This window comes from Enoplosus armatus, chromosome 14, assembly GCF_043641665.1.
Source record: "Enoplosus armatus isolate fEnoArm2 chromosome 14, fEnoArm2.hap1, whole genome shotgun sequence".
NCBI lineage: Eukaryota > Metazoa > Chordata > Actinopteri > Centrarchiformes > Enoplosidae > Enoplosus > Enoplosus armatus.
In genome coordinates, this window is record NC_092193.1 from 2,292,764 (window position 1) to 2,317,961 (window position 25,198).

The 25,198-nt window shown below is 43.0% G+C and overlaps 1 protein-coding gene across 1 annotated transcript; it reads right to left on the minus strand.

Annotated features, from left to right (window-relative positions):
* Positions 1-1,289: 1,289 nt before the first annotated feature.
* LOC139296876 (solute carrier organic anion transporter family member 5A1-like) lies at positions 1,290-25,014 on the minus strand. The gene is made up of 9 exons (XM_070919436.1): positions 24,054-25,014; positions 11,662-11,794; positions 10,266-10,486; positions 9,361-9,525; positions 6,867-7,065; positions 4,298-4,457; positions 3,633-3,877; positions 2,624-2,688; positions 1,290-1,810 (listed from the first exon to the last, which is right to left on the minus strand). The coding sequence occupies exons 1-9, from the start codon at positions 25,012-25,014 to the stop codon at positions 1,290-1,292; spliced, it is 2,670 nt and encodes an 889-aa protein (XP_070775537.1).
* Between the last annotated feature and the right edge of the window lie 184 nt (positions 25,015-25,198).

The following is a 25,198-nucleotide window of genomic DNA, read 5'->3' on the forward strand; positions in this document are numbered from 1 at the left end:
CTACCTACGTGTTCAGTACAAATGTTGCTGTTGGTAAATGATTGGCTGTATCTCTCATTGAACCTGGTATGTCGTCAGAAATACAGTCTGTCAACGAGCAAAGTTTTTCCTTTACGTATCCTTGCAGACGCGTGGAGGATCCCCGGTGACTTGTCCGGCCAGGAATGCGGTCAGGAGGAAAATGCCGATCCAGTTCTTTTCAGGTTAAACCACTAAACAGGGAGGCAGTCAGGAGGGAAACAGCTCGGATATATGGATGCATTGTATGGAGCTGGCAAAAGCCAAAATAATCCGACTTCCAGCGGTAATACTACGTGTCATTGTGTCAGGGAGCAACAAAAGGCCTTGCATCGGACAGGAATGCATTCTGTGCGTGCCAAGCTGCTTAGCCCAGTGACCTGTTGTCCAGTTGGGTTCTTTTCAAGCATTTTTAACCCTAAAAAAACAACCAAAAAGAGCAAAAAAAATGGACGCTAAACATTGTTTTTCACATAGCACCATGCCATCGGTTTCCAGTTCTTAACACTTAATTGCAGTGTATCACATTTCCATAGGGTTTTTTTTTTTTGTTGTTTTTTTCTTTTTGTTCCGTGAGAGCGCTGAGAGGCAGTGTCCGGAAAGCAAAGATCGCTCGGATGATGGTGAAGAAATAAAACACAAATGAAGAAGAAGCACAGAGACGTGAAGCCGGAGGATGGGCGAAGCTGAGGTATCTGTTCAGGTGACTCTTATTCCTACAGGGTGACCACAGTCTGTCTGAGGGACGTCCAGTGTGTTTGCACATATACCGTACATGTGAGGACCATGGTGACAGAAGGCACATTTTGCCGAGGTGGGGGGCAGGTGGGGTGTATGTGTGATGAACTCTCCTCCATCCAACGTGTGGAAGCTAAGCCTTTGTCCGCTTGCAGCGCCGGCTGGTGGATCACAAAGAAAATATCGCTTTCAACATTTTCACCAACCAAGCAGATTTGTCGTGTCAGAGGAGGGTCTCCAGGCTGGATGGTCCCCAAATTAGTCCAACTTTTAATCATGCGACCAGATATCTGGAGGTTCAGAATAAATCAGGACCTCCGGTTGATGGTTTTTGACCCACAGAGGCTGGTGGTGCAGACAAAACTGAAAAGCCACTTTGAGTGTTTTACCAGCCAACAAGAGTTATGAGATGAGAGCAGGACCTCCACGTGATGATTGGTGCCTTTGACAGCAGCTAAAATCCAGCTGGCTTTCAGAATAAAACAGATGTCAGTGGGTGCGACCTGCCTCATCGCCCACCCCCCTTCTGAAACTCAGACTCGGACTGAAACGTGTTCCAGCGAATGGGCCGGCGCAGGGGCAGGCGGCGCTGCAGTTGACGGCGTGGCAGCGGGGGTAGGAGTTATTGCTTTAAGCTCGTTGCCGGGGCAACTTTGGGTGCTGACGCCACGGTTGAGGGCGCCAGCACGCAGCGGAGCGTTAGCCGGCAGAGCGTTGGGGTCGGTCCGGGGGATGTTGACGGGGCAGGAGCGGGTGCGGGCATGGCCCTTGTGGCCACCCGGGTGGCAAACGAGGCTGCCAACAGTGTCGACGGGCGACAGGTGGCGCTTGAGCCAGCGCTCCACCCGCTCCTCCTTGTACTTGATTGAGTACCAGGTGAGGAAGATGAAGAGGAAGCCGAGGAACTTGAGGCTGGCAGCGAGGCCAAAGTAGACGAAGCGCAGGGAGGTGACGTCGTACTCCCAGCAGGAGCCGTGGACGCCGCAGTCCTGCTGCCACAACATGCAGGTGGTGTCGATGACGGCGCCGAAGTAAATGGGCGTCGGGATGTAGGCTGAGTGGAGAAGAGAGAGGGAAAAGACAGGGGAGGAAAGGAAGAGAGATGAGAGGAAGACAGAAGACATGACGGAGGAAGAGGAGGAGAGAAAAGAGAAGGAAAAGAAAATAAAGAAAACGGAGAAAGTGGCAAGAAAAGGGGACAGAGACGGAACAAAAAAGAGAGAGGAAAGATAGGAGAGAAGATAAAGTACAAAAGGAGAGTCAAGGAGGGGAAAAGAAGACAACAGAGGGAGAAAAGAAAATACAGCCAGGGGTGAAAATGGTGAGAGAGAGTGATGAGAGAGAAGAGAAAACTCATGAGCAGAGAAATGACCTAAACTGTAAATCTAAACCCTGTTTATTTTAAATAAAGTTGTTAGAAACATGAAAAAGAAAAAGAGGAATGGTCAAAACTGCAGGAGATGACGAGATATCCTGGATCCTACGATTCCCATAATGCAAAGCATCTTTTATTTCTGTCCCTGTCTGGTTAATGCACACGTCCTTCAAACAGTTTTCTGACTGATTCATACCGACAGCAGCTTGTCGCATGCATCAAATCCAATTTAGCTCCTTTCTCCTTATTCAGGAGAACAGTGATGTTGAGGCATTAATTGGACAACATCTCATTTAATCAGCCGCTCGGTCAGCAGTTACAGAATCTGCAGTGTGTTTAGAATCGATGCATTGAGCCGACTCTGCTCTGCGCGGCCGAACTGATGCTGATCTCTTCAGATAGCTCTGCGGATATTCGACCTCTTCATTCAGACTTCAGAAATAAAAATAAAGAAGTCGTTTTACGTTTTGTCCTGTATCTTTTTCTACTCACCGAGAGTCCTGAGGAGAACAAACTGCATTCCCAGAGCGAACGGCCTCTCCTGCTCCGCTACAGACCTGCAACACACAAAACCACACCACACATAGTTATAATAATAATTATAATAATAATAATAATAGAGGATGATGTGAACCAAATAAAGAAACTGTTGTTTCGGACTACATGGACAGCCATGTGAATGGGATTTATGACACAAAACAATAATATGTCATCGACAGCACATGGCCTCCACAAACAACCTATTATCCTGTATACAAGACACACATACACACATACTGAAGCACTAATACAAAACCACCTAAAAAACGACATGCTTGTATGCATGCCTTAAAAACGAGTCACAGTTGAGGCCTAAGAAATGAGGAGGAGGCAAGCAGGGCAGACATCAGAAAGCTTTACATCATATTTATATCATATATAACTGCTCCAACAACTGTCCAAGCAGTCCAGCGACTTCATCAACCATGTTTTTCAACATCTTAAGAGCCAAAAATACGACTGCGAACAGACCAGGAAGCAGAGTCGTGGTGCGTTGTCTGCCACAGAACATTTACCAGCATTTGACAAGAAGGAAATCCACACCGCTCAGACGGGGATTCAAACAACTGGCAGCAGGGTGCTTGCAGGTAACAGAGCGTCAAGTCTAATATGATTACGCTTAATTCCTGTATCTGTGGGATTTAATGGAAGCTAGGAGTCACAGAACATAAACGGCTAAAAGTAACAAACCTTGTACCATCACAATAGTTTTAAAAGACGCCATAATCTTAAACTAATTCTACACTTTGTGAATGTACAACCAAAGATAAATACATTTCAGAGAGATGTTTTAGGCTGGTGGGTTTAAGAAGAGAAATGTTTGTTCAAATCAGACCACATGAATTCCAATTTTACAACAATATTTAAAAGCTTGAACTAAATCAAAGTATCACTCATATATGGGAGTGTACCTACTCTACCAGTGAGTTGTTTGTGTAAAACTGTATGTAGGAGGTCGTACCTGAGGGTGACGATGATGGCGGAGGGCTGGGCGCAGGCAGTGATGAGCGTGACGATGAAGAGGAAGATGAGGAAGGGGATGAGGGTGCTGCAGGTGCGGTTGCACTTCCCTGACACGGCGTAGCCATTCTCGTTCAAGTAGGTCTTGACGATGACGAGCTGCAGCTGGTTGCTGCCCTGCCCGCTGGACGACGGCGTGATGACCTGCCGACTCTGGACGCAGGCGCAGTCCGAGTAGTTACGAATCTGGAGGGTAGTTACGTATGGAGTTTTAGGCCCTTTGAACTCAACATCATTAATTTAATGTTTATTTGTATGGGGACAAGCATGCAGCATAAATCAATTCCACACACCACAGCATTTATAGCCTAAGCTACAACAACTACACAAGAGACGAAACAATTCAAGACACAAACGTCATCAGGCCTCTACACTTTAAATCTTAGTTGAATTAAGTGACACTATCCTACATTTGTGCACCAGTATCAACTTCTTTGAACTCTTCAGGACATGAAAACACAACTTATTCCAACAAAAATTCAGTTTTGTCAGCAATAATAAATAATACAATTCTATTATACAGTTCTGTTGTTATTAGACCAGCATAGAAACGTTAGATGTGTAACCGCTTGATATTTGAGTTTTCGCTCTATCGCCATCTCTTACCCCGGTGCTGTCGTTGGCCACGCTGCTGCAGCCGGCCAGGCAGGGGTTAAAGTACGTGATGCCATCAGAGCCGCAGACTGGCGCGTACTCGTGGATTTTGCAGCCGCAGTTCACATTACAACCTCCGGTGAGGTTCCTCTGTGTCATGGTGAGAGTAGGTCTGGAGAGGGAAAACATACAGCAGTTCTTTAGCTTTTTTAAACTATCTATGCAAGCTGTGCGATGTGAATGCAAAGATTTTATGCAGAAATATTCAGAACGATACTTTTCTGTGCAACTCCAACATTTCAAAACCTGAAAATCAGATGAAATGTATTGTTTAGTATTTAGTGATGTTCAGCAGTGTCTTGTATGTAACGATTAGGACGGCTAAAAACCAATATTAATGAACTGGATAGCAAGCATTATCTGACATTGATGAAGTAGAAGTGCTCACTGTACACTGAAAAAGGAGCTAGAAAATTTGCGAGAAAAAAGTAAGGAGAGAAGGAAAATGAAAGATGGACACTAAAAGAGGAAATGAGTGAAGATAAGGCAGAATAAAAAAGGGTTGGAAAGAGAACATTAAGTGATGGATGAACACAGAAAAGAGACGACGATGAGGAGAGACGGATGAGGAAACAAGACGGAAAAGACAGAAGGAAGCACAAGAGACAAGGAGGAAGTAGAGGGAGTAGAAAGAACGATGGAGGGATGAAAAAAGAACAAAGATAAGGAGACAAAGAGGATATCGTAAGGAAAGAACAGAGAAATTTAAAAGATAACAAAAAGAGCATTAAAGAAACAGGACCAAAGATGAAGTGAGGAGGGCAAGAAGGACAGACAGACAGACGGACTGAAAGAGGGAAATAAAAAGATCCAGAGGGAGAAACACAAGAGAGAGAAAAAAAGAGGGCGGTCAGCCAAAGATCCTCTCTTCCAAGCTGTCCTTGGACATTTTCCACCGTTGCCATGTAATCGCTCTTAGGGACGCTCCGTCCAAAAGAAAACGCCTCCATTTACTGGCTCCCTATCTGTTATGCTGCACCGATCTGAACACTCGCTTCCTCCCCGCCATCGGCCACAGATGGGGCGATGAAAACTACCACAGACTCCGTCACACCGGGAAATGATTTGATACGAGACAGGCCGAACTGCAGCCAGCGAACGGCTGGCTCTGATATAAGTGGAAGCCTTCAAAGACCCTGTTTACTCCTGGAATTACAATGAGACCTGACAGGAGTGACCCCAGAAGAAATGTACTTTTAGACACAAATCTGAGCCAAAAAAAAACCCCAAAACACCTGTGTCCATCAAAAAGATCAAAAGTCACAGATGGTACATTTGTAAGCATCAACATTTGATAGTTTCTGTCTTTGTATGACAACACCCAGTGCAGTCTGGTGTCTGGCTGTCACAGAAAAACCTGCCAACTAGAATCAGCAGACGTTAGTGGATGATAATGGTTGCTCATGATGAAAGCTGCTTCTATGTATTTATGCCAAAAGTCAATGATAGTTGATTATTCGTTTGTCTTTTCTGTCACAAATATGTGAGTAGTAGTAGTTCTTCAAGGAAGGAGGAAGTAAGGCATTTGGAGGGGACTATTTTCAGCAGTGGATTAATCCATATTTGGTGCTCTAGTGAGTATTAACAACAATGTCAATTAATGTTGTTGTTGCTTATTTTCTTGATTCATCGTCATTTTATCGATAAAATGTCAAGAAAATAGTGAAATATGTCCATAAAAATTCCAGACAGTCCAAGGCGACCTCTTCACAAATATTCAGTTAACTATCGTATGACAAAGAACAGCAGCTAGAACTGGCAAATTTTAACGTCCATCAACTAATTGATTAACCAACTAATTGTTTCACCTCTAAACCTGTTTTGGAGGTTGAAAACTTCAGCCAGTTACCCAGAAGGAAATACAGAACACGCTAAGTGGGAGACTTATCAAAACCACTATGATACTTTGATTGAACTTTGCCTAAAAAAAAACATAATTAAAAGTTAGAAAAGCATTCTAGTACCAGGTCTACGACTACGCAAACAAGACGAAGAATATATATCAGAAGCCAGAAACCCAACCTGATTCACGACCTGTATATTAACGAGGTGGGGGAAGCTGTCGCCTTTGTTTGGGGGTTAGAGAGAGGACATCCATCAGGTTACAACAGAGGAGCGTGTTTAACTGGATCAACATAACAGGCTTAGACAGAGACATACGAATAAGAATAAGACCGACAAAGGAAAGAGAGAGAGAGAGAAACAGACTATTTACGACGTTACAATGGTCACCAAGGGTCTCTTCCTTCGAAGTGTATCCATCTGTTTATCTTTTACTTCAGTCTGTCTGTTCTCTCCTGTCTTTATCTTTACCCTCCGTCTCTCCTGTGTCCCTCCGTCCTCCACGATCACATACACAAGAACCACTCGACACACACAGTGTACATTTTCTATTCAGATTAGACAGAAAGCAGACGTCCTCGACGCTGCAGTGACGTGGTTCTTCTAGTCAGCAGTGATGCATGACGACCCACCGCTTCCCTGAATCCCGCCCCCCCCCCCCCCTGGAAAAGCTCCTCACCCGGTGGTGTAGGGGATGTTGATTCCTCCCAGGTTGATGCTCTCGCAGCCCACGATGAACAGCGTAGAGAAGCAGAGCAGGGAGACGCCGCTGCAGATCATGGCCAGCTTGGCCGACTCGCGAGCTCCCAGCTTCAGCTTCTTGATGATGTAGCCGCCCAGGACGATGCCCACGCCGGCACTGGGCACAATAATCACACCTGGGAAAGGGGGGGAGAATTTCTTATGTATACTCCGCTTTGTTAACATACAGTTTTTATTGAACGCATCTTACAGCTTGTCAGCTAGTTTCTATGGTGTAGAAACATGAAGCAGGGCAGTTTTGTGGCATCACAAGGGAAAAGAAAAATACTGATGTTGGACAAAGTAAGTCAAGTAGTTTGTCTCTTCCAAAGATTTCATAGTTTACTTTCAAGCTGTAAATTGATTAACTGTGGTATTTGCAGCCTTCACCATCTCTTCAATGGCGAGCACGATCCTAAAGAAAATGCAGCTCTGCATTACCATGACAGCACACAGTTTCAGTGTGGGCGGCCCCGACGGGAGTGGAGTCTCTAACCCAGGCAGAGTTAGTGCCTATTTTCGAAAATTAATGTTCAACTGTATTTTAAATGCTGATTAAAAAAAACAGTTGGTGAATTGGTGCAATGCTCTGAGTGATGCCAGTGAAGACAGCTGTCCCTTAGTTACAGACGTGAGGGTGTTTTGTAATGTAGACGAACAAGAAACGTAAAGACACAATTATGCCAAGAGGACAGGTTTCGTGCTCAGAGACACCAAAATTAAATGCAGGAAGTATTTGGCTGAGTGTAAAACGAGAAATGAAAAGTCTCGTCCAATCAAAAGAGAGGACAGTCCAACGAGACGATGCATCGTTAGACCTCTCATCTCCCTTTCATTAACTGAAAATGATGCATACAGACTCAGAGGCTGAGTGTGGCCTCCTGCTGTTGTTACATAGTCCAGGATAAAATAATTAACGAGACTCTAAACCAGCCAACACTTATTGTGCTGAGGGGGCAGAACCACAAACCCTGACAAGTAGTGTCAGTGACACTCCACAGAGACTGTGGACACCAAACTGGGATCCTGTGACCTTCACAAGTCCTAGAGCAGGTTCCCAAGGGATAGTTTGATTTCACCCACTAGAAGCTGGTATAGACATGAAAATATGTATGAGTGGCACTTTTAATCATAGACCTCGCAGCCCACTCCACCTACAGCTGAGACAGTTATGCAACTCAACAAAACATTTCTGATAACAAAAGCCTTCCGAGATGGAATTTGGACATAATTCACCAACGCGAGTGTAACTAAAAGGTAGATAAAATGTGTTTGTTCAGTGTTAAAAAAAACAAACAAACAAACATCAATAACAGAGCTTTCCGTGTGAAGAGTTCAGATGACTCACGGTACCTGTGAGTGTGTGCGCTTTGACGCCCAGCAATCAAAATCATTTTTTTCAAATGGTGAGTGTCTTATTTTGAAATTAAATTCATAAAAACCGCATTAAACAAAGAATAATCATACGAGGAGTATGAGCAGTGTGCCAGTCGAAATGTAAAAAATGTTTGCTTGTGGTTTTAAGTCCTATGACTTAAGAGAAACGCAAAGGCGCCACATAAACTCCCAAATGTGGAAAATACTTTTGCTATCAACAGCAACAGAATACCAAAATAACCATCGCCGCTAAAAAAGGAAAACATTCCTTTCAGCTTCTCGACTTATCAGCCGCGGCAGAGGGACGGCTCTGAGTGGCTCTTTATCTTTAAGATACTCTCCAGAGGCTGAGGGCTTCTTTGACACAATGCTATTAGCTTACATTTAACCTCTACAACACATAGCTGGTCTACAGAATGATCACTGCGTCAGCAGAGAAGTGAACTTAAGACGTGCTAACTGTGGCCATGTTATCAACTACTGGATGTAACTTTTAACATTTTATAATATTAGCTTTACAATGTTAGCATGCTGTGTGTGAGCATGTAACGTATTAGCCTATACGCCTGTTTAAGCATGCATGTGTGTGTGTGTGATGCACTCAGTGCTCCGGCTCTGTGTCCCAGGTGCCCCCTTCATTTGAAGACCGGCAGTTTCTTTATTATTAATGTGAGTTGGCTTGCAGCTCTGGGCCGACAGCCTCTCCTGCTCTGCTCTAAGATAAAACCAACGGAGCAGCGCTGAAGTGGCAGAAATGAAAGTCCTGAGTGTTGTATGTCTGCAACCTGTCTGTGCTGCTGTGGAGACACTAAAGAAAAGAAGGCAGATAACAGTTTTGTCTTTAAGACACCCTACATTTGAGAGTTTTATGAGAAATAAATCCTATTTTTGAATCAGATGTAAAGAGGGCAGTAAGTATAGGAATGAGGCGGAGACAACCAGACCTCAGTTATTCAGACAAAGATTTCAGAGGGGATCAGAAATTTGATCAGGTGATGAGGTAACAAAATGCGTCTTTGCTGCTTTACTACCATGCGGTTTGTAAATCAGCTCACCGGTGTAGATGCTGGCGCTGGAGGCCGGGATGCCGAACTGAGACTCAATGAACTTGGGGATGAAGGTGATGAAAGCGGTGACGATGGCGCTTTCTGCCGTGTAGGACAGGCTGACGAACAAGAAGGTCACGTTGCTGAGGATCCTCACCGCTGCTTTGGGCAGGTCTGAAGGGCGGACAGAGAGAAACGTTTTATTTTTTGTTTGTCGTAAAGAAGTGATCTGTTCCCAACAGGTCCTCACAGGATCATAAAAGTACTGTGTGGTGGATTTCTCCTGAAATATAAAGCCCCTGCCAATGTGAGAAGAAATTATTACACTTAATAAAACATAATAAAACACTGATGTTAACCTTCAGAGAAAGGAGCAGAAGTACTATAAGCACACAGCAAACGGCACACTAACAATTGAGGTAATTATCTAATGACACAAGTGGTAAAAAAAGAAACCTAACAATGTATTATCACCTTGTTTGGTATAATTTTACACTGAAGTAAAACAAAGGCAGCTCTACTTGTTACCTTTGTTTTGAGTCTCCTTTAAACCACTCTGGAGTCCATTGTATTCACTTTAAGTACAGGATGAGAACTCACAGATTACTATTATTTTCATTGTCGGTTAGTTATTTTGTCTATAAAATGTCAGAAAACATTGAAAGTCCAAGACGATGTCTTCAAATTTCTTGTTTTGTCCAACCAACAGTCCAAAACCCCAAAATATTCAGTTTTTAGTGTATAAGACGAAGGAAATCAGCAAATAATCACATTGGAGAAGCTGGAACTTGAGAATTTAAAAATTACTGAAAATGAATAATTGAAAATCAAAATAGCTGCCAATTAATTTCCTGTCGACAGAAAAATAAATGAATCAACTAATCGCCGTGACATCAGCAGCCCTCGTCTGGTACCTTTGATGTCCTTCCCGAAGCCCATGGATGAGGTGACCGCCTGGCTCTTGTTGTTGTTGCTCTTCTCCTTGAGGACGTCGTCGTCGCTGGACAGGTCGTCCAGGCTCAGCTTTTTCCTCCTCTTCTTCTTCTTGTGTCGGGGTGGCAGCTTCTTGGGGAAGGTGAACATGGGGAAGATGACCAGCAGCATCGCCACGGCACACAGCAGGAACCCGCTCCACCTGCACCGACGGTCAAAATACAGCAAATCCATTTTCATCAAAGTGCCATCAAGAGGTGAATCTGAGTGAGTCCGTCATGGATGAGACATTTTACTCCATTTTATCAAATATTGTTAGTCTGGACAGTCTCTGTGGCTCATTACTGTGCACGTAAATAAATAAATAAAGTGTAGTCAGGCTTGTGCAAAATCACTGGTACACTCATCCATCCTCTTCCTGCTATCATCACCTATAATTCATGTAGGAAGCCCGTGGCTGTTAGCTGGTGAGTCACTGGTTATGCTGTCAGTTAGAGGACAGCATCACTGAGAGCTGTAAATAGATGACTAACCGCATCTCAATCACGCCAACAGATTTACAGATGGATATAAGATATGAACAAAAAAACGTGACCTGAACAGCAAACATAGATCTTATGAATTTAAAGTGATGCTGTATTTTGGTAGTTTATCGGTTTGGTTTTCTCCTCTTGATTCACTCTGATTCTTTGTGAAACCAGCTTCAATAATCACACTTTTAGCACAGAAATGAGCAGGAACATTGTTCTGCCCTTACAGAGTCCTGTGACTCATATTTGGGGAAGGGAATGTCTCTTCCCGTTTAATCACCACATGAAGTTTTGAGACGTCCATCATTAAGACATTACAGGTCGAGTAAATAGAAAATAGTATATTTAACATGGAGTAAAAATGTGTCCTTACCATCGAGCGTAGAAAAGAGTATCGGAAGGTGACATCAAAAGTCAGATTATCAGGCTTGTTTACTTACGCTTTGATCAAATACTTCCTGATCTAAATCTGAACTTTCTAATTTAAGAATAAGTTTTATTTAGGCGAAGTTCTTTATTCACCACTGATGAATTCAGCAATTTGGAATCTTTTTTTTTTTTTTTGTCAACAAATTCCCCCAAAAAGACCAAAACCAACAATGCGTTAGTCCGTCTCTCAGTAGTTTCTGACTTCCCTACTCTGTCTGTGGCACTAGAAGAAGACTTAAATATTTAAAAACACCTCACAAATATATAGTTTCATTTCTTTAAAAGGCTCAGTACTGTTCCTAAAACAGTTGGTCACTGTAGTTTTGAACAAACGTTACTCCAACGAGAGGAACTAGTGCATAGGTTGAGGACTACTTTCGACTGCGAAACCCGCCCCAAACAGCCAGATTGTTCTCACCAGTTGCCGATGAAACGGGGGTCGCTTTGATCGATGTTGACAACAGTCTTGGGGTCCACGTAAAAGCCGATGAGGACTCCTCCCAGCAGGTAACCAGCTGCTGGACCCAGTGCTCCCATCACATACATGATGGCTGAGGAGAAGAGAAAAGAGTTATGGTTCCTGAAAACAGCTGCCTGCTGCTGGAAACACTGAGACTGGACGTAAAAGTGCCATAAAACCAAAACTATGAGCAAAAAGAGGCTAAACCTTCATAGAGCTGCAGAGTAGGTGATATTTTTCTGTGATCTGCAATATGAGGGACCCTTTCACATCTCAGATTTCATTCAATGTTAATATGAAAAATATGAATTAATGTCGTTTTAATGAGCTCAACGTCAAATTCAAAAATCAACAACTTGTTACCTACACTTGGATATGGACATTAGGTTGAGAACAATAAACACTGCAGATGTGACTTTAATGTTTTATTTATACTAAGTTCTTAAGCCACTTTCTCCGTTTAACTAGTCACCTGACTGCTTAGGATAAACTCAAAATAACCTCCTAGAGCGGCTGCTTGAGCCACTTCCAGAGCTAACACAGACTTTTTTTAATCAGATTTTTACTTCACTCTTCTTGTATAGTCCGTCCTTTTTCCTCCACAGACTAAAATAAGTGATCAGGAAAACACACAGAGTGGCAGCAGGTACGATCACTGATTTCTGATCGGCATTTAGCCGAGTGACAACGGTTTCTTCAAGCCAGTCGTGTAGTCCTGATCACTTCCCTGGACTGTCTGCGTCTTATGAACATGATTTTAGCAACATCTGTTTGCCCGAGAGGAACTACTGTTTGTCAACTTCTGTGTCAGAGTTACTCAATTATTCAAACTCAATGCATAACTTCAACCCTTGTGCAACCCTTCAAATCTAATCTAGCATTAACATTTGGGTACAAAAGGCCATGTGTGTGGGTCATGTGTGCAGATCATATGATGTGTAATAAGGGGCCGGCTCGAGGCTGAGAATAAGATTTCTCCAATTAGAGAGAATTAACATCTTAAAGTCCTTGGCTGGAGTTGAAAGCAAACACAAAAATCCGGTGGCGTGACTTATAAACTCAAAGCTGGGGCCAGGCACTGGACCAGACTGAACGTTATCCAACTGTCCTGGGAACTCACTGGGAGCGCTGGGTTCATGTCAGTAGTAGTTTCAAAGATGTCCCATGTGGGGGTTTTAATCACCAATGTTGTATTTTTCAAAATAAAATGACAAATTGCTAGAAATGCATTAACAGCTACCATGACTGACTGCGGTGACTAAATTAAAATGTCATCTTCTGGAAATAATGATAACAATAATGGATTTCGAACAATACATTACACTTATCTTGTACTGGTTTTGTCACTTATAATAAAAGTCAAGTGAGGATGGGTCATCTGGTTGTTGCCATGTCCACAAACAAATTGTATAATGAGAATCTCTCTCTGTGGAGAGTCTTGTCGACTGGAACATGCTAAAGTACAAGAAGTACATTTTCCTTTAAAAAGTCACTGAAGCAAACACCAATGAAATACCCATACAGTAGGTTTGTTTTTGCTTTCCATGTGTACTCATTTTTATTGTTTACCTTTGCATTTGAGCAATCAGTTCACTTATTTTCCGACATTTATCTTTGGTTTGTTGTGCCCTTTTCTTTTATTTATAATGTGCAATTTTTAAATTTGTTTATTTTTCACTGTCCACTTTGTGGAAGGTAGTGGGAAACCAAAACAAAGAATAAAGACCGCGACTGGTAGTTTACCTCCCACACCACAGGTTCTATAAGTGGACTATTTTCAAAGCAACTTCCTTTAGTAGAAATAGTTCCGATGAAAACTGTTGACAGTAACTTCTGCCAATAATCGAGGGCATTACTTTTGATAGACCAAACTCTATTCACCTCTTTTATGTTGGGGAGGAGGCAGACATCTCAGATACCGGAACTCATGAAACCAAATCTACGTGTGCACGGCTGGAGACCGTCAGGAGGTAATTCAGGTGAACTCACACTTTAATTAACAAAAAGTTTCCTATACTGAAACATATTATTAAAGAAGAAAAAATACAATATTACACAATCTATTGATAACATGATTAAAGCTGCAATGATTAGTTTCAGTATACGTATTTTTTTTTTTTACGATGTATTGCTTATTCTTTATAAATGATAACAAGTTAAAAATCAAATCACTATGTCCCAGGATGACCTCTTCAAATAGTCAAAACCCAAAGATATTTCATTCATAATTAAATAAAACAGAGTAAGCTAGCAAATCCTCACATCTGGACGCAGGAGAATGATTGCCATGTTACCTGATATATTACCTAAGAAAAAATATATCAATATCCAATAATAATACATTTCATATGACTGATGTCAGAAGCCCTGAATCCATATGTTTATCCTCCTCTGGATATTCATTTTCAGACGCTCTTCTCCATCAAACCTCCAAGATATTCTACAAAATGCCAGCAGCAGCGTGAGCACTGCAGTGACAGAGGGATATTTTCTGACCCTCCACTATTACATCACCTGAATGGGATGGCCAGAGCCCGGGATGATAAAGCATAGGGATGGGATTGAGGGCTGGGGCTTTCCAAGGGGACCCAGCGGTGGATAATCCCTAATCTAGCAGGAGAAGAGGGAAAGCCCTCGGCTGGCGGGCTGCCGTGTTACGCCACGTGACTGAGACCATCAGCAGAGGGATCAAACATGACCAGGCGGCTGCTGATGAGGCGAGCGACCGGGCGCCGCTGAGATATGACAAGCCAGAGAGAAACGTGAGAAAAAAGAAAAACGACGGAGACGGAGACGTTAGACGGCTGAAAGACAGAACACGACAGGCGAAGACAGTGAGAGATGTTATGTTTCCATTAAAATCTTGAGTACGTTTTAAGCTCATTTCTTTGGCAAAAAAAATAATATATACAACCTTTATGAGAATATATTAAAGAAGTTGCGACACGACGACTGAAGTAATCAAGAACGTCTTAATACCTTTTTTTTTTAGCCAACCAAAATGTGTCTGCAGCACCAACAACTTTGACATATTTAAAACTTGTCTATTTATTCTGCAGTCTTGATGTAAATGAAAATGATGTTTTATTGTATTTAAGTTCTTTTACGGCTGCTTGTGTTAAGACAACATCCAACATCTAAGAACTTCTTTTGCTGAATAAAGGAAAAAGAAAATTATATTTACATATCAAAATAAGCACAGTTTTGGTATCTGCTCTACTATCAAAACATTTCAAAAGATACCCGGACCTAGTTTTAAACAAATATCTATCTAATTATGGCAAAACAAAATGTGTTCATCAACTACCTTTAAGCACATATATCGCAGTATTTCGGTGCTGCTTCCCATCTAAAGCTGGAGTTACAGTTCTGCAGAAATACACTCAAAACATCTCTGTGGATCTACGATGAGAAGGCCGTTATGTGTCGGAGCCAATGCACCCACTTCCCAAATCCCAACAACGCAACATGTCAAACAAGTCGTGCAGCCCAGAGAAGCTTTTGTGTTTCCCTTTAATGAAAACATTCGACCCTTCTAATCCACAGCTACCCTGGATTTAACCCATACATGTTGCAGTTCAGTTCACCCCTGCTGTTTTGTTTCTTTATATTTGGGGCTTTCTAGCGGAGTGGATGCCTGTAACATCTACAGTATTGGAAACACAAGCAGGGACAGCAAAGCTGTTCACACTTCTGGTGTTTCTAGTCCGGTTATTTTTGCCCAAACTGAAAATGCACATAAAACATGTGTATGGAACATCACAGTTACGGACCGATCCTCCGATCCTCCGATCCTCCGGCTTCTGTTCCTGGAAACGTGCAAATTAAAATATGTCTCTCCTCAGCTCTCTGAAGTCGATGTCAGTAACTGTGACAGCAGAATGAACTTCAGTTCCTTCATTATGACACACAGCAAGTAGCCAATCGTGAGACGCAGAGATAAACTATTTATTCATCTGATCAACACATTTTCATCAGACTCTGATATGACATATTAAACCACAACACCAAACTTAAAAAGCATTATTTTACAGGTCCATTATTTCCTGAACGTTCCCTTACAGGGAAAATAGAGACTGTTATCTAAATTAGTTCAATTAGTTGGGGTTATTATTGATTTCTAGGGAATTTCTAGGACACCAGTAAAGATGTATTTATCTATCATCATCATCATTATTTATTAATGGAAACTTTATCCTTTATACATGCTGAACTGTGTTTGTGGACACATTTCACATGTGAAATAACGACCAGCAGGTTGTTGTTGTCCAAATCAATAACAGCTTAAAAAAGATTTTCTGATCGGTCCAGTTGTTCCACTATCAAGTGTCATGAGTACGACGAAGTTCCAGCTTCTCAATGGTGAAATTAGTAATTTAAATATCTTTGGGTTTTGGACCATTAGTTGGACAAAACAAGCAATTTGAATATGTCACCTTGTGCTGTGGGAAATCTGCATTTTTTTTACTTTTTTTCCCTCCAATATTAAATAAACATAAACAAAGCGGTTAATCGAGAAAATAATTAATTGATAATGAAAATAAAGCGAATCGCACAGGGTCGGGGGGGTTGCATCTGCCACCTCCGCCAGCCAATTTCATGAGGGAAACCCTGTGTATGGATGCCTCATGAGATCCCCACAGAGAGACCTCTTCAACGTTCCCAGTGACATTCCCAACACCATGATTGCGGACATTCCCGATGCCAGAAGTCTGGTCCGTTCTGCTTGATCACCTTTGCATGTCATGCATGTCATTAAAAACCACAAGCTAATACAGGTATTTACATGTAGTCTGATGTAGTCTGACATATCTCATGTATCATGCTCGCTGCATAACTGTCATCCAGTGTGCTGAAGTTACACAGTGTGCCTTTTAATACACTGTGCTGCCTGTTATACAACAGGTAGATTCAGCCAAGCAGTGTGATCTGGTCAGATCTGGTTTAAAACACATTCTGAACTGTGCTGTGAGTCATGTTTTACTGGCTGCAACACCAGCTCTGGTGGTGAGCAGGTAGCTAATTAGCCATCTTTCATTTTCTTCCTATCTGTGCACATAACTGAGAGGCAGCTCCCTATCATAATAATGTGTAGGTAACTGCTGAATAGACACATAATACCCCCAGCAGGGTTCCTTTCAGTGATTATTGGCACTCCAGTGCTGCCAATGTGTTGCATCACCATCACACACATATTGAGAGCACAGCGAGCCCTCTCAGGTGTCACTGCTTCACTAACAAAAAGGTGCATCTGCAGTCTTCTGGCTCTCTACAACCCCGATGACATGAGTGTGAACCTGCTGGGCCAGCGACACGCTCCACAACACAGCCGTAAAAGAGATTGATGGCAGCTGTAAATTAGAGGAAAAGCTGTGCGAGAGTCACTGCTGCAGAAACAGCGTTAATAATAAATAAATGTGAAATGTAATTTTGAAATTACTGCATGTTTTTTTTAAGGTTTTCACGAGCCTCAGAAAGATGTGAGCCTCGATCAACCAGCAAAAAGCTTGTAAGCTTTCAATCCACTTAACATAAATCAAAAACATAAATCAGGATTGGACTTGCACAGTTTTATCTGAGGTTTCATTAGATCTTTGCCAGTTGACGGGTGGGTGTATTTGTGACGTACAGCTTATTGAACGCCACAAAACCGCAGCTGCATTTTTTCGTCCCACCCAGACGACAGCAGAAGTAAATGCTGAGAGAAGGAGCCATGTGACGTAGTGTTTGGAGAGACAGACAGACACAGCTGAGGCCAGGCCAGGCCGGACCCCGCCGAGACACAATGAAATGTTATGGGATGACGGCGTTGTCATGGCAACCTGCTGACACAGCACTGTCTCGTTACAACTTCCCAGCGGGCTGCCAGCACCGACATCAGACTCCCTGCCTCCGTGAGATCTGCGCGTGTGAACAGGCTTCCTGCACTTTTTTTAGTTCAGAGTATTTCCCTGATCCTACGTTTTTCTGCGTTTAACGTGCTGCTGGACAACATGACTGTCAATCTGCAGCTCCACATTCACGAGTACCAGAACCAGAGAGAGAAAAAAGGGGATTCTCAGGAGAGTTATCATCACAGTTCCATAAAGGAAGGGACTCGCAAGAAACACATTTCTAAAAGAACAACAGGATATCCTGGAGTTTTAGTACCTAGCATGTTGAGATTAAACAAAAACACTGGATCTTCACCTCCCATAATGCAACTTGATAGCATCTCATTAGACCCTCTCTGCCTGGTAAATGACACATGACTTCGTAGTCGTACGAACCATGAAGAGTAAACTGACCATTATCTCTAAAATTGGTGGAGTTCCCCTTTAAATGTGTACAGTCGTTTATGCCTGCACCGTTCTACTGAGGGCAAATAATTCGTGCATATACACATTTTCCCAAATTCAGCCATATTTTGTATCTTTGTATTGAGACACAACTTTCAGACACATGGAAACAACAGAGTCATCCTGTTGTTCTTTGTATTCACTGTGGTGTGACTCTGATGTTTGCTGTCCCTTTGTCTCGCTCTCTTTTTTGACTCTTTTTAGGAAAACAACAACATAACTTAACACAGAATGTTTTTCAATCAACATTAAAATGTTCTGTGACTTTCAGCCCTCCACCCCCATAGCTCCTGGACCCTCAGAAAATACTTTTCCTAAAACAGGCACCACAAACTGCTTTCAGTCTCTGGTGGTCTTGAAATGGTTCCTGGGCCCCAGGTAAAGTGATAATGGGCCTTGTGGCAGCACTGGGATGTCCACTATAATTTTAAATAAAGTTTTGTGGGATTGATTGCATTTGTAGAGTCTGCTGGTGAGGTTAAAATCTTTTTAAATGTTTAAGGAAGGAAGTACAGCGCTTTGGGTATTTCTCACTTCGTCCACTCACATCAGCAGATAAAAGCTCTCAGAATCGAATCGAGTTGTGTTAAGATACTTCCACTCACGCTCTCCACATTGCAGACCATGCTCTATCAATACGTGTGAACACAAACTGGAGCTTGCTTGCTTGGAGCATGAGAGTAGACAGGATGCCTTAAAAAAAACAACAGAAGCTCTTCGTCAGGTTAACGATTTAAGTTAAAGACGGAGAAAAACATTCTACAATATTCCCATTTGACATTATATAAATTCAAAGATAATGCATCAAAAAAAATTGATAATGAAGATAATCATTAGTCTTATTACAAAGTGGCCCTTTTTCAAGGCAGACCGTGAAGATTTTAACCTTGTTTCCCATCATTTATAATAACACACAGTGCAACCGCACACACCGCATGACCCCTTTCGATTTTAGAAACTAACCACTCTGATGATGACCTGGTTTCAGATTGTTTTAGCACTTAAAATCCTGTAGGTCTGTCTGTGCTGCACCAACACCAACCAGAGCTTTGTGGGCAGGATCAAGAAGCTAAACACATGAAATATAACGACAGTTAAAGGCAATATTGATGAGATTAACACAGCTACACAGGTTGTAGTACGTTCACTTAGAGAAATAACAACTCTTAAATAAACATATTAAGTTAACTGCTCCTAGCAACCACAACTTCTGAGCGACTGAAAATGACGATGGCGGGATGAATATAAAACGAAATAACCGCTGACTGAATTCCTTATTAACTATCATTATTATAGTAATATAGAAACAGCTCTGATTACAACCTACAGTCATCCAAAAGAAAAAAACAAGTCTGAGGTCACATATGCAGCACAGTAACATGACAAGGCGTGTCCAACACTAACTGCCGCTGTTAAACCCAGTGAGGACCATATTGTGTCTCTGAGCTGGCACATTAAAATTTCAAGTAGCTGCATCGTGGCCCGCTGCCGCACATGGGAGCCAAACAGAGCGTCCCCTTATTGGGGTTACAAAGCAATATTGTGCTGAATTATTCTAATGGATGTCTGTTACGCCTTTGGGCATGATCTCATATGTAGGCTAACACAAAGCAGGGCCAAAATGAACCAGAATGTTTCTGTGCTGCACCCATACTGGCACAAAGCAGTGTGGTAATGCCACAAACTAGGCCAAAACTAGGACCTTCCCAGTCTTTACCTCATATGGCAGGTAGAGTTATGAGTCAAAAAGACAATGAGGATCACGTTTTGTCCATTTTATCTTTCTTACGCTGGAGCCTTGTGTTTTTTGGACTCATTTGAAGATTAGTGTTGACTTCTAAAAGCACCGCATGGTCTGTTTTGTACGTAACGCTGAGAAATGTAGCAGCAAAATCCAGGGAAGAAGAGTACTGCTAGCTAATGTATAGCTAACTATCACATATGGGTGCAATGGTCAGGTGTCCACATACTTCTGGCCATGTGTTTTATCAGTAGTACCAATAGTTACCACTACTAACTACAGTATTAGAAACATCAAATTGCTTCAAAGCTCATGTCTTGTGTGAATCTGGGCTCGTCTCCAGTTGGATCTCCACAAATTACGAGGAATAAACCCCATCTTTGCCCCTGCGTGACGTCCATTGTTCTTATTATTCGAGGTGGGGCAGGGCCCAAACAGACTATTTTGCATTGTGTTGCTGCTCAGCTTGCCCTGCTCCCAGCGGGCACAGCCATCTGATTTAAGATTCACTAGAAACTCGAGTTTAAATCTCCCTCCCAGTTGGCCTTTTATCTCCATTAGCAGCTGAGATAAACCAGAAGACACCTTTGATCTGACAAGGGATTACCAGACAAATGGTACCAATTGATTTCGGGCCTGTGCCAGGAAATTCCCCCTCTGCTTTGGTAAGCACTCGATCAATCTGTGTTTTAAAAGTGTCTGCGGAGATAAAGCAGTGGGCTAAATGAATACAGCAGTGGTCTATCTAGCTGGCATTCCTGCTGAATCCACAGTATGGCTGCAGATTTACTAAAGACATCATCCGTCTCCGCTCATCTCATGTTCTGCCTCTAACATAATAACCTAAGTAGGCTAAGTAGCATAAGAGGCCTATCTGTGTACAGTCAGCCCTTTGTGCACACTTCATGGTTAATATCAGACACACTGTAGAGAGAAAGTCTGCAAACGATCGCTCCAAATTACTTTGTGTGGCATATTAAACAAACTGCAGATCTTTAAAAACACAATGGTGCTTTTTTTTTTTAAATGCTTCCTCTTGAGCAGGTTAGTTAACTGCCACTGCTGCCACAGGAGTCAAGTTTCTACTCAAATGTAACCGAATTTCCAGGAAATCGGCAAAGGAAAGCGTGAATTAATGTGCATTTCCATCCACTAATGTCCTCCAGCCGGGTGCCATTAAACCACTGCAGAAGAAGAGGACACGACGTAATTAAAAGAGCGCCAGTCAAACATCGAACCGCAGAAAAAAACATGGAAAATGTGATGGAAATATTGCATTTATGTTCATTTCATGTATTAATTTGAGGAACATTAGTCTCCTCGTCGCACAGATCTGATGTCTCTTCAGTAACGGGTGACGTTTAAGTCACGTGCTTCATGTACTTCATGATTCATTCACCAAGTCTTAATGCACTTAGTCGCATTTTGATTTTGAATTTTCCGTGGTGGATTTCCAATACTTTTTTTTCAATTTACATGCTACATTGTCCGAAAATGAAAAACACCAAAGTAAAACAATAAGGAAAACATGGACATTGTGAAAAAATTAAAAGTTTCTTCTTTTAAAGGCGTGAAAAAGGTTGTAATACTGCTTACTTAAAATACATAAAATAATTTTACACAACATTTACCAGCATCACACTGGCAGGACTTTGCTGGTTTGTGTTTTTCAGATTACTGGAGTGGACTTTAAGTGACTGGAGACGCTGTCAGCGGCCATTAAAGTAACCGACCACACCAACATGTCTCTGCTTCTGCTGACTGGGTTACTCTGCTCTGCTCGGCCGTTGCTGACCGTAAACTGTTAAGGTCGGAAAAACAAATGTTTTCATTTAGAAAAGCAACTGAATACCAAAGTTTACTGGTCAAGTGGGTCTTGCCAGACAAACTTCTTGGTTACTTGCCAAAGTGGCTGGAAGAGCAGATAAAGTTACAAACAACAACAACAACAACTACAGATCTTTTTTTTTGCTAAGGTTAGTTTAAATTCAAGAAAAAAATGACTTAGTACTGCACTTCCATAAAGTTGGGAGACGAGAGAGAGAGAGAGAGAGAGAGAGAGAGAGAGACAGAGAGAGACAGAGACAGAGAGACAGAGAGAGACAGAGACAGAGAGAGACAGAGGCAGAGACAGAGAGAGAGAGAGAGACAGAGACAGAGACAGAGAGACAGATTGAAACTAAAAGAGGGTAAAAATCAAAGCAGCAAAGGCTGAGATATCGGTGCACTACAGCCAGACTTCTGCCAAATTTCCTCATGATTATTTAAGCTTTTTCCAAACTTCTAATGACTAAGAAGTTGTTAAAATCATTTCTGACACTCCTCCATATTTCCCAGAGCCCTGCAGGTAACCCTGTACCACCGACTGGCTGCTCCACTGATCCGTTGCCAAATACTCACCAGCCTTTGGCAGGTGGCTGGGAGCCATTTCATCTCTGGTTAGTTTGTATTTTGACGTGTTCAACAATCACATATGTTTAGGTGTCCACATACTTTTGGTAAATGGGAATGTTTTGTTTTTTACTGTGAATGTATTTTTTGCCTTGACATTAGGACCAATAGGTTCATGCATTTTGCAAATAGCAGCCCAAAGGGACAAATTTCTAAATGTTTTCCTTATTTTCATTAAAGTGTTCTTATTACAGTTGGAGAGTGTCCAATGACATTTCCCTCTCCAGACTCCTAATAGGTGACATCGTACCACCAATCAGCTGATCCACTGATCAAAGTGTCCTGTGGTTGTTTTAAAAAGAAGAAAGAAGGGCTGGGACCAGAGCCGGGCCTCGGTGGGCCTCGGTGGGACCCCCCCCCACAACAGGAATGCACATAAGACCTTCCCCTCTTCCCTCCGCCTCCCCTACTCTCTTTCATAACCCAGCTCTCATTTGTTGGTTTAATTAGGCTTTACCTTGTTTGAGTCCACTGGGGCGAGAACTTCTGGGGAAGCATGTGAAAGGGAAAGGGAAGGCGGGGCTGCAGCCGATTTGGCTGCAGAACTATCTGGAGCAAGTGTCTGACATGTAGGCCATCGCGGTGGCAAATACGGGGACCTCAGGAACTCTGTGCTGTCGTTTTCAACTTCCTTTCTGCTGATGTGCCTTTGAGCACAGCACCGGGGCCCACTCAGTAACTTCAAATGTTAGGTGACGTGAAATGTGGTGTTGGATGCTCAGTGCAGTGGCATCTTCAAACTAACTAACAAAGTTGCTGAAATGCACACAGCTGCCAAATGGTGAGTGTATGTGCAGTCATACATTGTCTACAGCTGCTGACAGAGCCTGACCAGAGCGTCTTTGGGCTGCATTCAATGATGTTTTAGACAGTAGTGTGCTTCCAACTTTGTGGCAACAGTTTGTGTTTGGCCCTTTCCTGTTTGAATATGACAATGGTCCCCTGCGCAAAGCCAGCTCCATAAATAAATGGAACTTGACCCAACATCAGTGTTGGACCTCACTGAGCAAATCCTTGGGGCCAGGTTCCAAACATCTGGTGGAAAGCCCTTCCCTACGACAGGGTGCTGTTGCATCAGCAGATTAATGCTCATGGTTTTGTTATGAGATGCTCAACAATCAGACATGGGTGCAATGTCCAGGTGTCCACATACTTTTGGCCATGTAGCCAGTCAGTATCAGCAATCATGCAAACAGAGATTCCATCACGTAAATTTGAAAAATGACTCTTTGTGATGTTTATGTTATGTGTTTAAGCCAAAATTATTGGCATCTGATTGTTTTGTTGGATAGTGGATAATCGTGGCTAATCGTGGACACTTAATACTATAGGGCTAAATAGGGCTTAATACTAAAGTCAGGTGAAACCACAAGTGGCTGGTTTACTGCGCAGAGTTATCCTGAATTTGTAAAATCAAGCTAACTGTGACTCGATCCCGCTCTTCACCTCTGGAGAACATCTGAGGAAACACCTGAATAGGAGCATCGAGCCAGACTTTCTGAACATGAGGAATCATGATTGTCTGCTTTTAACAATAACAACATTGTGTTTTGGGGTTGTTTGTGTCTTCGCTTCTACCGAGCTGTAACACAGCTTCTTTGGAGGACTAAGACATTTTAAGGTGTCACGGTTACCCAAACACCTGCCGTTTTGATTCAAACCCATCACTGCAGAACTGATGTCACCGATTGGTTCATATTTACGCTAGAGAGTAATAATGCGACATCAGCTGCTGTAGAGGTTGGCTGGAGCAAAACTCGCAGGATTTTTGCTGACGGCAGCTCGTGTTCGAGCACTTCCTCACACACACAAACTCTTACCTAGATACAGCGAGGCGTTCTCCTTCTTCACGTTGTCGTCCAGGTAGGTGGGTCCCAGCGTGTAGATGGGCGTGGATCCCATGCCCACCAGGATCTGAGCGATAACGAACAGCGCCACATACAGGTTGTGCTCGTTGCCCTCCTGGTCTCTGGGACAGGAAGTGATGTCGACGCGGTCCCTGCCGCTGGCGTTGCTGTTCATGCACAGGCCCTCGTTGCCAGAGGACGAGTTGACCTCCTGGATCTGGTAGGCCGGCGAGATGAAGTGAGGTAAGGAGAAGAGGGCGGCGCCCACGGCGATGAAAACCCCGCCCACCGCCAGCCAGCGAGGCCTCTGGCCCCGCCCACCAAAGTAGCTGATGAAAACGACCACTAGGAGGCTCCCTATGTCGAAACAGCTGACGAGGAGGCCTGATTCTGAGCTCCTCAGGCTGTATCTCTTCTCTATGGTGGTGATGACGCTGCTGAGGTAGCCTGACACCATGAGCGACTGGATGAAGGTCAGGTAGCACATGCAGAACAGGAAACAGCGGGAGTCCTGTAAGATAATGCTCAGGTACTTCCGACTAGGCAGACGAATCTGAGCCAGCCTGGAAGCAAAAAACCCCGGGGGCTTCCTTCTCGCCATGTTTTTACTCCTACGTATCTCAGTGTTCTCCATGTACGAGCTCGGCCTGTTCAGTGCCGACTTCCCCGGCTTGGGCAGGTAGTTTGTTCTTGTCGGAGACTCTGCCTGAAAGGACTCAGTCTTGGCCGGGAGCTGGATAAATTCTGTGCTCTCTTCCGCCGTTATGGACATCTGCACAGAACTAGCCAGTAAGGTTTCCTCTTGAGGCGCTTCTTCATTTAAAGTAGGCAAACTTTTAGATTTGAAGTTTGTACCCGGCTCCTCAAGCTCGCTAGAAAACCCATCCTCCTTCTGAAGGGACTCGGACAACTCTGCTTCCTCGTGGTCAGCCATCATTTCCAGTTAAACCCACCTTTCTTTAGGGGTTAGAAGAATAAACCCGCCCAGTTCCAAGCCTACATTTACAGTTCAGGGGCTGCTGCCCATTACATTTATTATTAATAGGTACATCTACTCCCACAAAAACAGTCTGGCACACAAAGAGGCCCAAAAAAGCAACAATGTCAACCGAAGAGAG